Raw genomic sequence first — 15,940 nt, forward strand, 5'->3', positions numbered from 1 at the left:
CATCATCGACTTCACTGACATATGGGCACGCACATACACACACACACACACACATATATTCATTGATACGAAGACAGACACTAATGCGCACACACTAATGCGCACACACTGAACAGGTCTCCTTGACTTGAAATGTTACAGCTGTTAAGCTAAAGGGTTGGTACATAAGGTTCTTATGGGGCCTCAGCCCCGATAGGTAAGATGTTGAACAGGTTTCTTCATAATGGCTTAGGAGGGAGGGAGGGTGCAGCCTCTCAGTTGGGGAGGGGCCAGCATTTGGGGTTACGTGTTACATTAGGGGTTCTTTATGTGTTTTGTGTTATTGTTTTTTTGTTTTTTGTTTTCTCTCGCTGTGCTCTCTGCCTTTCTCTCTTTCTCCCACCCCCCCTTCTCCCCAGGGTTAGAGAGGTGGATCTATTGTCGGGTGAATCTTTCCGGACATCAGTCAGTCCCCTTTTCCCATGGCCTCCCTAGATGGGTTGAGTAGAACATCAACAGAATTTGTAAGCTGGAATGTGAGGGGACTCAATTACCCCGTAAAGCGAAGCAAAGTATTTTCCCACCTGATGAAACTTAAGGCAGAGGTAATATTCCTACAGGAAACACATCTACGCACGTCAGATATTCCCAGATTACAAAGAGGTTGTATATCACAAGTCTTTCATTCCAAATTTAACTCCAAGTGTCGAGGAACAGCTATCTTGATAGGGAAAAATGTGCAGTTTGTATCTTCAAAAGTAGTGGCTGATATAAATGGGCGCTTTGTTATTGTTCAGGGCAGGTTGTATAATTTTCCAGTGGTTTTAGTCAATATCTATGGCCCTAATTGGGACAGCCCTGATTTCTATAAGCAACTGTTTAGCTGCATCCCAGAGTCAGGCACACACCACTTGATATTAGGAGGAGATTTCAATACTGTCCTGCAACCCTCTCTTGACCGCTCTAAAATCCCAGCAGGCCCTCTCTCCAAATCTGCTCATATTATTAAGACGTTTTGCCAGTCCAGTGGTGTGGTAGATCTTTGGAGATTTAAAAATCCAACACTGAAGGAGTTTTCCTTTTTTTCTACTGCACATCAGACGTATTCAAGGATTGATTTTTTCCTTATAGACAAAGAAATGCTTCCACTTGTTAAGATGTGTAGATATGATAGTATAGTCATCTCTGACCACTCACCAGTCATCATGGAGCTTTGGCTCCAGAACAATGTGGCCACAAGGCGCAACTGGCGTCTCAATCCTACACTTTTAGCAGAAAAGGACTTTGTGGACTTCATTTCGGCTCAGATTGACTTTTTCCTTGAAACTAACCAGCTGCCAGATACCAATATATTTACCTTATGGGAAACACTAAAAGTATACTTGAGGGGTCACATAATAGAGTACACATCTCGACTGAACAAAAGCAGGTCGAAACGCTTCACAGAATTAACCACGCTTATTCATGACGTTGATCAGCAACTCTCTGACTCTCCATCGACAGACCTCCGCAAGAAAAGGATTGCACTGCAGACAGAGTTCGATCTTCTTGCCTCTAAACAGGCTGAAGAGAATTTTTTAAAATCAAGACAGAGCCACTACGAACATGGAGAACGTGCGGGTAGACTGCTTTCTCATCAGTTACGCCAATTCTCGGCTATCAATTATATTACAGAAATACAAACCACTGATGGCACCATCAAATCAGACCCGAAAGATATTAATGATCAGTTTAAAAATTTTTACTCCTCCCTATATAAGTCAGATAGTTGTCATGCAAACAATTTTGTAGAAAATCTGAACTTGCCCGCCCTAAGTGACGAAGATAAGTCCAGCCTAGAAGAGCCAATATCTGATGTTGAAATTGGCCAAGCAATTAAATTAATGAAAAATAGAAAAGCACCAGGCCCAGATGGTTACCCCATTGAATTTTATAAGACTTTTGCCAGTAAATTGACACCACTCCTACGCTCTGTTTACACAGAATCGTTTAAACAAAAAAAGCTCCCTACATCTATGACCAAGGCTTCAATTTCTGTTCTACCAAAAAAAGATAAAGACCCAACCAAGTGCGAATCATACCGACCAATCAGCCTACTTACATGTGATTACAAAATACTTACAAAAATCCTTGCCCTACGATTAGAATCCGTTTTACCAACTATTGTGCACCCTGACCAAACGGGTTTCATAAAGGGCAGGCAGTTATATCATAACCTGCGCCGCCTCTTTAATATATTATATTCTGAACACTCGACCCAACTTCCAGAGATAGTAATTTCATTGGACGTACACAAAGCATTTGATCGAATCGAATATGGACACCTTTTTAAATCATTAAACAAATTTGGATTTGGCCCGACTTTTACTTCTTGGATTCAAACACTGTACTCTATGCCACAGGCATCAGTTAGGACCAATAATATCGATTCTGAGTATTTCATCCTCCATAGGGGAACGAGGCAGGGCTGTCCGCTGTCCCCTCTTCTGTTCAATCTTGCCATTGAGCCATTGGCTATAGCCTTGCGACAAAACAATGAAATATTGGGAATTAACAGGGGGGGGCAAGTTCATAAAGTCTCGTTTTATGCGGACGACCTTTTGCTATTTATATCAGACCCTGAAAATTCTATTCCAAAGTGCCTGGATACAATCTCACAATTTAGTTTGGCCTCAGGTTACAAAATCAATTTAACAAAGAGTGTATTATTCCCCATTAATAGTAAAGCATTGACAATGTCCTTTGATTCATGCGAATTTAGAGTCACAACTGGCCCCCTAACATATTTAGGAGTCAAGGTAACACGCCATTATAAAGACCTTCTTAAACTTAACTTTAGGCCACTTATAGATCAAGCTAGGAAGGATACCAATCGCTGGTCAACGCTTCCATTATCTCTGGCTGGTCGCATTAACTCAGTTAAGATGGTTATTCTACCAAAATTTCTATACTTATTCCAGACAGTCCCCATTTTCTTGCCGAAGTCATATTTTAAAGAATTAGATAAATATATTAGCACATTCATTTGGAATAAGACTATACCACGTGTACGCAAATCTGTACTGGAGAAACGCAAAACAAATGGTGGTCTAGCGCTGCCAAACTTTCTATATTATTATTGGGCAGCCAATATTCATAAAGTGACTGTCTGGTACAATACTTTTGTGAAAGGGGAAGGTCCAAACTGGTCTCTCATGGAACAACAAGCATGTTTACCAGTCACCTTAGCATCTATGTTGTGTGGCCCATTACCATTAGCAGTGGGGGCTCATACAAACAACCCAATTGTGAGAGGCACTCTACGTATATGGACCCAATTTCGTAAACACTTTGGCCTTACGCAAGCTTTGGTGTCAATGCCTTTTCTCGCCAATCCCCTTTTTAGACCCTCTCTGTTAGATGCAGCTTTTCAGACATGGTTTGGGAAGGGACTTAATTGTGTAGGAGACCTATTCATTAACGGACTGTTTGGCTCTTTCGACCAGTTTGTTAAAGAGTACAACCTACCTAAGTCGCATTTCTTCAGGTACCTTCAAATACGCAATTTCACTCGTACATATTTTTCATCATTCCCGCACAAACCTACTGCCTGCCCACTTGATGAATGTCTGAAGCTTAAGCCCCACATACCAGGCTGTGTGTCTCAGCTGTACAGTATTTTACAAGACATGGAAGGTAACTCTCTTCACCATTTGAAAGAGCGGTGGGGTGAAGACTTGAGCATGGAGCTTTCTGAGGAAACCTGGCAAAGAGCTATCAAAAGAGTACATACATCCTAAATTTGTGTTAGGCACGGATTGGTTCAATTTAAGATACTCAACCGCCTACACCTCTGTAGAGTCAGACTGGCCCAGATATACCCCGGCTCAGATCCAAACTGCATTAGATGCCATCAGGCCCCTGCCACTCTGGGACACATGTTTTGGACATGCTCAAAACTACACACATTCTGGTCAGAGATTTTCAATACATTCTCTTATATTTGTAAGAAAAGAATCGAGCCAGATCCAGTTATCTCAGTATTCGGGGTTACCCCTAGCAACAGCGGGCTATCAAAACATCATTCAGACCTGATAGCATTCTCAACATTACTAGCCCGCCGACTTATCCTTTTTGGTTGGAAATCAACCACACCTCCATCCCATTCACGTTGGGTCCGTGAGGTGATGGCGTTTCTTAAGCTAGAAAAAATCAGATGCACAATTCAGGGCTCTGTAAAAAGGTTCAAAAAAACTTGGTGTGATTTTTTAGAATACTATACAAGTGAATTTGACGCAACCACCTTAGATCAGTAGCTCTCTACCCCCCCCCCCCCCCTTTTCTCTTCTCTTCCTGTCTTTTCTCTTGTTGATTTTCTTTTTTCTTTTTTGGCATGTTTCTGTACATGGGTTGACTATTGAAAATGTAACAAATTGAAGCAAAAGAAAAACTGTTTATGTAGTATGTATGTATACTATAAACGACGCACACTGGAGATGGGGTCCATGTATGGTATTCATGCAATTGTGTCTAATAGCTCTGTCAGTTTAAACTGTTTTGTTTTGTTTTGTTTGTTCTCACACTTTTGAAAACTCAATAAAAAACAATTTGAAATAATTGATTTGCTGAATAAAAAGCTCCAAATATGTCCATATTTTGTTATTCTGAGAGGTATTTAGTGCTGCTAATGAAACTCACAGACACAGTGGGCTCATTGGGAGGGGGGCCTTCAAGAGACAAGAGCTACCATGGCCTGTTGAGAGACAGAGGCTGAACTGAGGGACTCATAAAGGACCAATGAAACAAGGAGCTTTTTGAAAATGTGAAACATGCAAAGCTGCTCTAGTGGAGTCCAAAAATAAAAATATAGAGCAGGAAAACATTATCTGTCCATATATCCATATATAATGTTCACTGGGGATCTGGTGTTGTCACATATTTAACAGAACAATTCGCATTTAGACAGAAACAGGCCCAGTTTGGTGTCCGCACTGAAGGGCTGACATTAATAACTTACTCTTTCATTCAACTTTCCAGGAACAGTTTTGTTAATGAGTATAAAGAGGGTGTTAAATGATAGACACTTGCATTTTGAAGATTCAGTAAATGTTCAATTAATATCTTTATTTCACTGCAGGTCCATCGACCACCTCTACTTCTGGAGCAGAATCTGGTTATTTCACCCAAGAAACTGTTAATGCTGGTAAGTTATGTGTTTTAATTAAACCTATAGAGATAACTACATCTCCCACAGTCATTGCTCATAAAGCACACAACAGTTTGAGGGGCCCCACAGCAAACTTTGATTAGGGCCCTTAAAGGTTTAGGGTCACCTCTGACCAGGAGTCATCATGTCAGAGTTTTTGAAATCATAAAATTCAGGGGTTTAAATGTCACAGTGAAAGGACAGTGAGCTTTCATAATGTGAAGTATTTCCAAGTGAGACAGGGGTCCTGTTCCATAAAGCAGGATTACTCTGGCTCATTGTCCAGCAGATCTGGTTCCATAAAGCAAGCTCAGCATAGTTCAAGCTCAGTTACCGCGGCAACTTATGCTGGCAGACTAACCTGGTCCGGACCAGGCTAATTAAAAAGTTACTGCTTATCCTGAAAGAAAAGAGATGATTTAACATATTGGCTTCATTAATCATCATCAGTTAAAAAGAAAATCAGTTCACATGATGTTGACTTAATAATAATCATATCTATATATATCTATACATTCATACATACACATACACACACATACCGTATACATATATATAGTTGACTTAATAATCATATATAACTACGACCTCAAGCTCCACTGAGGTTGTAGTGGGTGATGGTGGTGTATTAAACAAAAGTCTAGTGACATATAGGCTTTTTATTATCATATGAGTGTGCAGGGGTCAATCTACTGGTGAGTTCAACATTTCTTCAGCATCAGCTCAAAATGAAGCAGGTGAAGGTGAAGATAGCGTTGATTTGAATGTTAAATCTGAGCTTAATTCAGACAAACACCCAGTTGAGCATAAATGTCTCAACAACAACAACGTTTTGTTGCAGCCTGTAGTGATTTTATACTTACTTTAATCAACAAACTGTGAATCAAATTGTGTTAATTAATAAAAGCCTGATTGCTAATTTTGTCATTTGTTTTGTAATAATATGTTTTTAGACATAACAAAAGTTGTATCTAAAAATTAAATGTAAATAAATAAATCTAGCCATGCACATAGTTTAATTTTATCTCGTGTGATTTTAATAATTTCTGATTTCATCTCAGTAATATGGAGGTGAAAGGGAATGTAGTTTGTGGTGCTAAAAAGGCATGCATAAAATACAATACAATTATTTATTACAATACAATTTATTTACTTATCACTTAATCTAGTTTAATACCAGATGTTATGGATACATACTGTTGGGTGTCAACAGCATAGAAATAAAAATAATAATACTGTGCTGCATATTAAGTCCTTGAGGTTCATACATTTTTGTGTTTTTTTTGTATTTGTTTTTTACAATTGATCTTTTTTTTCTCTTCCCCAGCCCTTTTCAACTTTCTCTCCAAACTTGGACTGGAGAAATTGTATCCCAACAAGCTCAGTCTTCGCTCTCTCTTGGAAATCAACAAAAACAGTATTTATGATGAAACTGTTGAATCACTGAAGAATATACCACGGTGCTTTCTCAGGAAACTCTTTCAAATCAATGCAGAATGCAGAAACTTTACACAATTAACAAACGATGATGAAGAGGAGGAAAACAATGATCTGTTTGACTTTGACCTGCTCACTGCAGATGTCTGTGATGACAACAAGGTTAACCCTCTCGACCTCATAGTTGCACTCTTTCTTTGTGCTGACAGCTTCTTGCAACAGGAAATGACCCTCAAGATGTCAATGTGTCAGTTTCCTGTCCCACTGCTGTTGCCTCATGTCAATAACAGTCAGTCTACTCTGATGCTGTGGGCTCTGAGAGACATCGTCAAAGAGTGGCGTCCACAGGATTTATCTGTTGTTAAAGACAACATTGTTCAAGCAGATATACCATTCTTTACTTTTGTCAGGCTGAAAAATTGTAGTCTCTCCAAGTCACAGGTTTTGAATCATGTTCTCAGTCGTGGCCAACAGAATCACAACATCTTCATACACAGAGATATGAAAGGAGGAGCACCTAAAAAAATAATTGCCAATGGTTTGGTCGAGGTTTGCTGGTTCCTTCCGTGTGGCAAAGAAAATCTTGACATATTTCCAGAACCAGTTGCCTTTGCCAATTTGAGAGGAGACATTTGTGAGTCACAGGCACAATTCAATTTTCTTTTTCACGTGTCAACTGCTACCTTTGTGTTCCTGGACAAAGTTGAAGAAAATGAGCACAAGATTCTGACTTCTCTTCAAGATGTGAAATCCAAACTCTTCTTGGTTGTTAATCGCAAGGAGGACAGCTCTGGAGAGGACATGATGTCTGTTAAGACAACACTGATAGAGTTACAACTACCAACTAGCAGAATGAAAATCAAAGATTCAAGAGTAAATGTTGCAGCACTTACAGACAAACTTTGTGATACCATCAAGACCTCACTGCCAGATGTATCAGCCACACTGAACATTGTCAATATGGTTGAAAAAGCTGTGGAGCTTGGTCTATCTGTGGATGAAAGCACAAGTGACGAACAAAAGAAAGCAGCTGAGGAGATAATGATCGACATTGAGGGACAGAGTATACCAGACTACAAGAAACAACAACTTCCTTTGCAGGGAGACAACTGGAAAAGGTTATCACAGTTAGAGAAGGAGGAGTGTAGATTGAAATCTGGTGACTCAGGCCTTGAAGAGTATAAATGCCACCTACAGAAAGAAAAAAATAAAATTAGGAAGGAGCAAAGCAAACAAAAACTGTCGAAAGGAATGGAGAGTTTTATTAAAACTGTATCCACAAGTGACAAAGAGAAAAGAGATTTCTTTCTTAAGTGGATGAAACTCAAACTTAATACACATTCACGGAGCGAACTGTCTGAACTGCGCAACAAGTTCAAAGAGCAATGCAAGAAAAAAGACATCAAACTCATTGCACAGTTAGATCAAGATTTGCTGGAAAGCTCTTTAGGAGTTGAGCATTACATGAGAGAGATGGGACTCATCTATGAGTTCTCAGTTAAAGGCTCAATAAACACTGCTGATGAAATATCTCGTCTCCCTGGTTTGGCTGCTGAAATGCTGTTGGATGGATTTCCTTTAGAGCTCTTGGATGGAGATGCTTCCAACATCCCAGAGAGATGGGTGACAGATGTGCTGACGGAGCTTCACAAGAAGGTTGGAGAACAGAGCCGACTGTTAGTACTGACTGTGCTGGGTGTTCAAAGTACAGGGAAGTCAACACTCCTCAACACCATGTTTGGTGTGCAGTTTCCTGTCAGCAGTGGCAGATGCACAAGAGGAGCTTATATGCTCTTCCTCAAAGTTGGAGAAGATATGAAACGTGAGTTAAACTATGATTTTATAGTTCTCATTGACACAGAGGGTCTAAAGTCTCCTGATCTAGCAGAACTGGAGGAAAGTTATGTGCATGACAATCAGCTGGCAACCTTTGTGATTGGTTTAAGTGATGTCACCATTATTAACATCGCAATGGAGAACTCAACTGAAATGAAAGACATCCTGCAAATTGCAGTTCACGCCTTCCTGAGAATGAAGATTATTGGTAAAAAGCCAGTTTGTCATTTTGTGCATCAAAATGTTTCTGGAGTTTCAGCTCATGACAAGACCATAACAGAGAGACAGCATCTCTTGGACCAGCTCAATCAAATGACACAAATTGCTGCTGAAATGGAAAAGAAGCCTTCTATTAAAGCATTCACAGATGTGCTGGACTATGACATGGACAAAAACAACTGGAACATCCCAGGACTCTGGCATGGAACCCCTCCGATGGCACCAGTGAACACAGGTTACAGTGAAGCTGTAGCAGAGTTTAAGAAAAATCTTTTGCAGACAGTGAAAACAAACAGAAGCAATGAAGTCTCAAAGATCCCAGAGTTTATAGAATGGATTAGAAGTCTCTGGAAAGCTGTGAAATATGAGAACTTCATCTTTAGTTCCAGAAACACTCTTGTGGCTCAGGCCTACGACAATCTTTGCAAAGAGTTCAATCAATGGGAATGGCAGTTCAGAAAAGAAATCCTCTCCTGGCAAACAGAAGCAGAGTTTGAAATCTTAAATTCTGACCCTGGATCTGATGTCCAGGACTGGAGCACATTGGTTGAACCAAAAAAATCAGAGGTCTCTGAAAAAATAGCAGAAGTAGAAGGAAACATGAAGAAGAAACTTACAAACTACTACAAAAGGAAAGATCAGAATGTAAATCTGATAGAAAAATACAAAACTGACTTTTTCAAAAGCATCAGTAGTGTTACAAATGAAATCAAAAATGCAGCAAACAATAAATTGGATTGTGTTCTTGATCTAAAAAAAAGTTCAAAAAAAGTTCAAGACATTCAGAGGAAATACAGAGGCAGGATTGAAGTCGAGGTCATGAAGCTCCTGAGTGCCTGTAAAGACAAAGACAAACTGTCTGATGAAGAGCTGACAGACCAGTTTGAAAAGATGTGGACTGAAGCAACTAAAAATGTGTCTGGCCTGAAAGAACGCGATATCACAGCAAATATTCTCAAACAGTTGAGAAACAATTTCTCAAACCGAAATGTAAATGAGAAATTCCAAAAGATTAGAGATCTGAAGCAGTTTGGGAATGGTCCATTTAGAACCGCTCGTGACCATCTAGACTTCTGGTGGAAGAAGGCTGAGTCTGTGTTTAGGGGACTAGGAGATCTGCAAACCGTTGCTGACAGTGTCATTGAGTCTTGCACACGGTTTGTGCTCAATAAGGCAAATTCAAACACAGATTACCATGACTCTTTTACAAGAGATCTTCTTGAAAAAATAGATGAATCCCTTCAACAAAGTCACAAGAATCACAATACAAATGCAAAGTTTGAGATTGACCTGAAACTTCACATTTGTGGCATTGCCTCAAGGGAATTCCAAAAAATGCACCAAAAATTCTTGTCAGATAACGATCCTAAAATTCTGCTGGAGAAAAAGAAGTCTCAATACCTGAAAGATTTCCTGGATTTATACAATGATAGAGATGATTGTCAACGCAAAGCAGATAATTTTGTCCAGTTTTGTATCAAACCTGCTGTGGAAGAGTACATCAATAGATCTTTGGGAATAGACATTATGGATGATATTTTGACAGGTTGTCATTCAGCAGAGTACAGCTCTTGCTCCTCTTTCCAGTACAACATTCAGGAAGAGTTGCTGCAAAAGGATAACTTTAACAGTTTTGTTAAGTACATTTGTAAGTATGAAATATATGTTAAGGATTGGATATTTCAGTGCATCCAGAAACAAATGTCAAAGGACAAAACTTTGAGCGAACTGAAGAACAAGAACCTTCAAGTCATTGTTGATAAAATCACAGCAGCATTAGAGCAGGCCACAAAAGGACCAGATGGTGTTCAACTGCCAGACAACAATGAAAGCATTAAAAAGCTCATCAGCAACATGCGGAAGTATTTGATTAAAGACATCTCAGTCTCAGAGGAAGATGAAAAAACCTCCCTGTCTCTAATCCAAAGCACATGTCATCCATTTATCAACAGCCTCAAAATGTCAATAAAAGACTTGAAAGAACAGCTTCAGGAGGAATTCTCAAAGTCTGAAGACATCACTGAGACTCTGAGAAAACTTCCAATCAAACCACAGGATGAGCTTTTCAATCGAGTGTTTGGTTGTGGAAAGCAATGTCCATTTTGTAAAGTTCCCTGTGAGGCTGGAGGAAAAGGACACGATAAACATCATGCAGCTGTGCATCGACCACAAGGTCTTGGTATATACAGGAATTTAGACACTCAGAAGCTGATTGAGACACTGTGTACAACTGATGTGCAGAGTGAATGTAGATTCAAAAACACAGATACTAATGGAAAGTGGCATCCTTACAAAGAGTATCACACTTACTATCCAGACTGGCACATTCCTCCAGATCCCAGCATAGAGTCATCTGACTACTGGAAGTATGTACTGGTACGATACAATGACAGATTTGCTCAAGAATATGATGCCAAGCCAGCTGATGTTCCAGAGGCCTGGAAGAAAATCACAGAGGATCAAGCACTGAAGGGGTTAAAAGATGCTTACAACATGAAGTGATGTAAAAATAACTTTTAAAAAAACCAAAGTAAAACATTCAAGATGTTTTCAATCAAAAAGAATTTGGAGATTATCAGTTTTGATATCAGATATCAGATTAGCTTGGCTAAAACATTAACATTACTTAAAATGTATTTTGTTTTCCTTGTTTTATTTTAAATGTAACCGACAGCTTTTGATTTGGTGAATGGTTATGTTTTTATTTTTATTTTTTGATTAATGATCATTACAAATGTTTAGTCTTTAATTTTTTCCAAGTATCTATTATATTGCTACAAAGACCACATGAAAAATGAGTCACATGTGGAGACTCTAAGAAGCTCGTCCCAACAATGTGTACAACTGATGTTCACGGTGAAGGGAGATTCAGTAACAAAGATACTAAATGGCAGTTTCATCCTTACAAGGAGTATCACACTTACTATCCAGACTGGAACATTCCTCCAGATTCCAGCATAGAGTCATCTGACTACTGGAAGTATGTACTGGTACGATACAATGACAGATTTGCTCAACAATACAAGGCTGAACCAGCTGATGTTCCATGGGCCTGGAGGAGAATCACTAAGGAACAAGCACTGAAGGGGTTAAAAGATGCCTTCAACATGAAATGAACAAGATAACAAAAAATGTTAAACTAAAGTGTTTATAAATATTCAAGATGTTTTCAAACAAAACTGAACATTTTAGAGCTTTCAGCAGATCAGATTGGTCACATTCAAACATTTAAGTTCAAGATCCATCAATACTGTTTAAAAAACATCCACTTACTGAAACATGTTTTATTTTTCATGTTGTAGTTCAAACTCAAACACAGACTAAACCAGCTGCTGACAGTGATGCCTTGTAACACATTTTACTACTACTACATTTATATTATTACATTACATATATTATTATTTCCATTATAGTTTTATTCTTTAACATTTCTTACAGATCATAACATGCTACAATGAAGAAGTTATTCATGTTTTCTTGCAGAGTAAATTAATTGTCATCAGTTCAAATGTGTTCATGTTGATATAAATTACTTTTTGATTCATCAACAAATACTGAGACAGTATTATTTTTTTTGATGATGATGATGATGATGATGATGATGAAGGCCCACAGTATACAATTTAAAGGCTATGTAAAAACATTTTTTACACATTTACATTTATTTTTACAGTTTTATTCTTTCTATTCTTTCTTCTTCTTCTTTTTTTCCTTTTCATTATTTTTGAAAATAATTTCATTTCTTTATATTTTTTCATTTTACTTTTTAATGAGTACAACTATATACATAAAGATGATGATGAAGTACAAAGACCATGTGAAACAGATGTTTTCTAACATGTCTATTATTTTATATTTTAGTTTAATTTCTAATAAGAACACGTCTGGTTTATTTTACTCTTTTTAATAAGATGTGATGCTGATTTGTAACTTTTTAAAATGTTTTTTTCTGTATTAGTTTTATTTTATTTTATTTTGTTTAATGAGTACAAAGGTTTTTGTTTTATTAATCAGATGATGAAGGGTTACAGTATGAAGTTTAAAGGCTCTGTAATGACAGCTTTTAAATTTTGACTTTTTACTTACTTACTTTTTTTATTCTGTATTAGTACTAAGATTTTGTTATATTATCTAAAGATAATGATGATGATGATGATGATGAAGGCCTACAGTATATAATTTAAAGGCTATGTAATGACATTTTTTACGTTTACATTTATTTTTACTTTTTACAGTTTTATTCTTTAACATTTTAACGTTTTTCATTATTTTTGAAAATATTATCGTTTCTTTATATTTTTACATTTTACTTTTTAATGATTACAACTATGTACATAATGATGATGATGATGATGATGATGATGAAGTACAAAGATCATGTGAAACAGATGTTTTCTAACATGTCATCACTATTCTTTAATATTTTTACAGTTTCATTTCTAACAGGAACATGCTAAACATTTGATCTTTTGATGTGTGTTTGATGAAAGTTAGTGAATAAGAAGTCTTTATGTTGTTGTAACTGATCTTTCAGCTCATGTTTAAATATTGTCTAAACAAGCCAACTGTGGGAATAATGTGGCATCTTCTGGTCTGTTGATCATGTTGAACTTCTGACTTACATGTTTTCACACACAATGAATTAAACAAGATACAAAGAAGTTGAGCTTTGTCTGTGTTTCTTTTTCTTCTTTTTACATGTTGACATACAGTATAGTTATGTGCACAATGATAAGTGATAGTGATAATATTCTGTATGTACAAAGATCATGTGGCCAAGTATGTTTAGTAATAAATAATTAATACATAAAACCACCACATGTAGAAATAAAACTGACACCAAACTATAACTTTAAGACACTATTGACAATTTCTAATTTGATAAGTTCATAAATATTGAATATAAAGTTTAATTCTACAAATGTATTACTTTAGTTTAGTATTTTTTAAGCTGTGATCAAAGCCACTGCACTACTGACAACAATGGTGTCAGTCTTTACCAGCTGTCAGTAGATCCTTTATTTCCACTGTGCATTGCATTATGGGACAACAGTGTCAACACCAGTTATCCGTTATTAATCAACACTACAGACTCAGAACATGTTAAGATTTAAATTGTGTAAAATTTAGGGCTGTCAACGATTAATTTTTTTAATCATGATTAATGGCGTTTTGAATTGCATGTTTAAAATCCTGTTATTTTCCATTTGAAGGCAGTTTTAAGCCCATAATGTAAAGCATTTCTTACCAGAGTGTCTTAACTGGGAATCAATCACGGCTCTGCTGCGACTCCCACACTCCAAAATGGTCCTTTGGTGGAGCTGAGGCTGGCTTGGCTGCACCTGGGTGTTTAGCGTGGAGGTGCTAACTCAAACTCCACGTACTCCGGTGGTAGTTAAACTCCGTTTGACACAGGTTGCATTTTACTTTTGACTTGTCAACTGAAGCGTCTGGAAGTGTTTTAAAGTTAAACAAGCCGTTCAAAAGTCCAGTAGCTCTCTTACTTTCCATCAGCGCGGTAGGTTTACTGCAGGAGGCCACTTCAAAGCATAGCGCTACAGCTAGAGGAGCCGTCTACGGGGGAGGAGAAGGGACAAAAAGGCTCATCCAATCGCGATTAAAGCGTTAACGCTGACAGCCCTTGTAAAATTAAAACACAATTAGAAAACACAGTTAGAAAATATGATGATGTTATATATCACTGAGTTTTTTCTGTCAAAACCCCATTACAATGAAAATTCATTAAAAGTGACTTTTAAGAGACTTCAATAGTATCCACATAATTATAAACTATTCTTAGTGTAAAGACTTTCTACTAAACAAATTTGATATATTTTTTTTACAGTATTTTCTGTTATTCACAGTAACAGTCACACTTTGTGGAAAAACACACACATTTTTTCAGTGTTGTAAGAATCACAAATAAAATCACATTGAACTGAGGGGTTGACAGACATCTCAAACACAGTGCAAGTGTTTTACATCTCAATAGTTTACTCAGAGAATGATTTTGATTTTGGGTGAATTGTTCCTTTAACAAATGGAGTCACTACTCTGTTAATGTAATGTTCCTCATGAACTCTGAAGAGGATTAGAGACTATCTGTTGTATGCATACAAAGTGAAACAATGAATCACAGTTTGAAGAGCAGATGTTAACTGGGATAAATCGACTTCCTGCTGTTACTGTTAGATTCCACACGGTGGCAGCAGAGGACCCTAAATACAGAGAGATTTACCTGGAGCATGAGGTTAAATTACATTATTACATTAAATTATTGTCTGTTCTATTGTAAGAATCAATAAATAATAATTTAGACTGGTCACATTACTGCTTAATATAATACAAATATATGAGCACTGTGGTATTATGCTTATTTAAAATATTCTGTACAATTTCCAGGTCTCTAACAACAAATCTACTCATCAGAGGTTTACTCAAGAAACTTAACTTGCAGCCGTGTTCACCTGTTATAAATATGACTGTGCCTCAAGTTACAGGCATGTTTCTAAAGCCTGACTGATATATTGATAAAATGGCATATGAAACCCCTTTAATTGACCACTTACAAGAGCTTCAAGACTTTTAGTCAGTACTGCTAAATTAGATATTGGCCTATAATTATTATGATCTAAAATAGTTGGATAGCCCTCCTTTAATAAAGAGAGAACAAAAGCAGATTCTTGGAATTTCCTTATTTTCCACTTAAAAATATTTGCAAGAGACTCTGCTACAAAGCTGCCAGTTTCAAAAAGTAGGGATCAATAAGATAAGATAAGATAATCAGGTATGTTCAGGGTTTATTTAATGAACTTGCTGCACAGAGAAAAAACCTGACATTTAAAGACTGTCCAGTAAACACTGAAACATCTGCACGATTTCACAGGAGAGTCCAACAGAAAACCACATGACATATAAAATGCTCATTAAAACAATTAAATATTTCCATTTTGTCATTAACAGCAACAGAATGCTTCATGAGGTACTGCTTCGTGATTTTAAAGGGTCATTTCAATTTTTAGTTATGAAATAAATACAAATAATATTCTGATTCGACTTTTTTGATAAAAGGGGAACAATTGTTTCTTAGTTGACCACAAACAAGCCAGCCAGTGGTACAAGCTATTGTCTTTGTCTTAGTCCAAGCCAAAGATAAGCTCAAGAATAGTATCTGCTAGAGTTATCCTCTGTTGAAGGAGGCATGTGTATTTATGATTGGCATAAAACCATCATTACAGAATATTCAGGCAGTCTGCACGTCAGGAATCAGCTCTATTCAACTTA

At 37.2% G+C, this 15,940-nt stretch overlaps 1 protein-coding gene across 1 annotated transcript; it reads left to right on the forward strand.

The window, feature by feature from the left end:
* Positions 1 to 1,184: 1,184 nt before the first annotated feature.
* On the forward strand, positions 1,185 to 11,158 carry LOC128368921 (interferon-induced very large GTPase 1-like). Its single transcript, XM_053329880.1, has 3 exons — positions 1,185 to 1,599; positions 5,096 to 5,161; positions 6,492 to 11,158. Exons 1-3 carry the CDS (start codon positions 1,185 to 1,187, stop codon positions 11,156 to 11,158), a joined length of 5,148 nt encoding a protein of 1,715 aa, XP_053185855.1.
* Positions 11,159 to 15,940: the final 4,782 nt, after the last annotated feature.

This window comes from Scomber japonicus, chromosome 1, assembly GCF_027409825.1.
Source record: "Scomber japonicus isolate fScoJap1 chromosome 1, fScoJap1.pri, whole genome shotgun sequence".
In the NCBI taxonomy this organism is placed as follows: domain Eukaryota; kingdom Metazoa; phylum Chordata; class Actinopteri; order Scombriformes; family Scombridae; genus Scomber; species Scomber japonicus.

What these genes read in the sequence shown, in the direction of transcription:
- LOC128368921 (XM_053329880.1), top strand. Translation starts at nt 1,185, where the DNA reads ATGGAGCTTTGGCTCCAGAACAATGTGGCCACAAGGCGCAACTGGCGT. An exon ending in CGAACATGGAGAACGTGCGG is followed by an intron (nt 1,600 to 5,095) that starts GTAGACTGCTTT and finishes ATTTCACTGCAG; the next exon opens with GTCCATCGACCACCTCTACT. An exon ending in CCAAGAAACTGTTAATGCTG is followed by an intron (nt 5,162 to 6,491) that starts GTAAGTTATGTG and finishes TCTCTTCCCCAG; the next exon opens with CCCTTTTCAACTTTCTCTCC.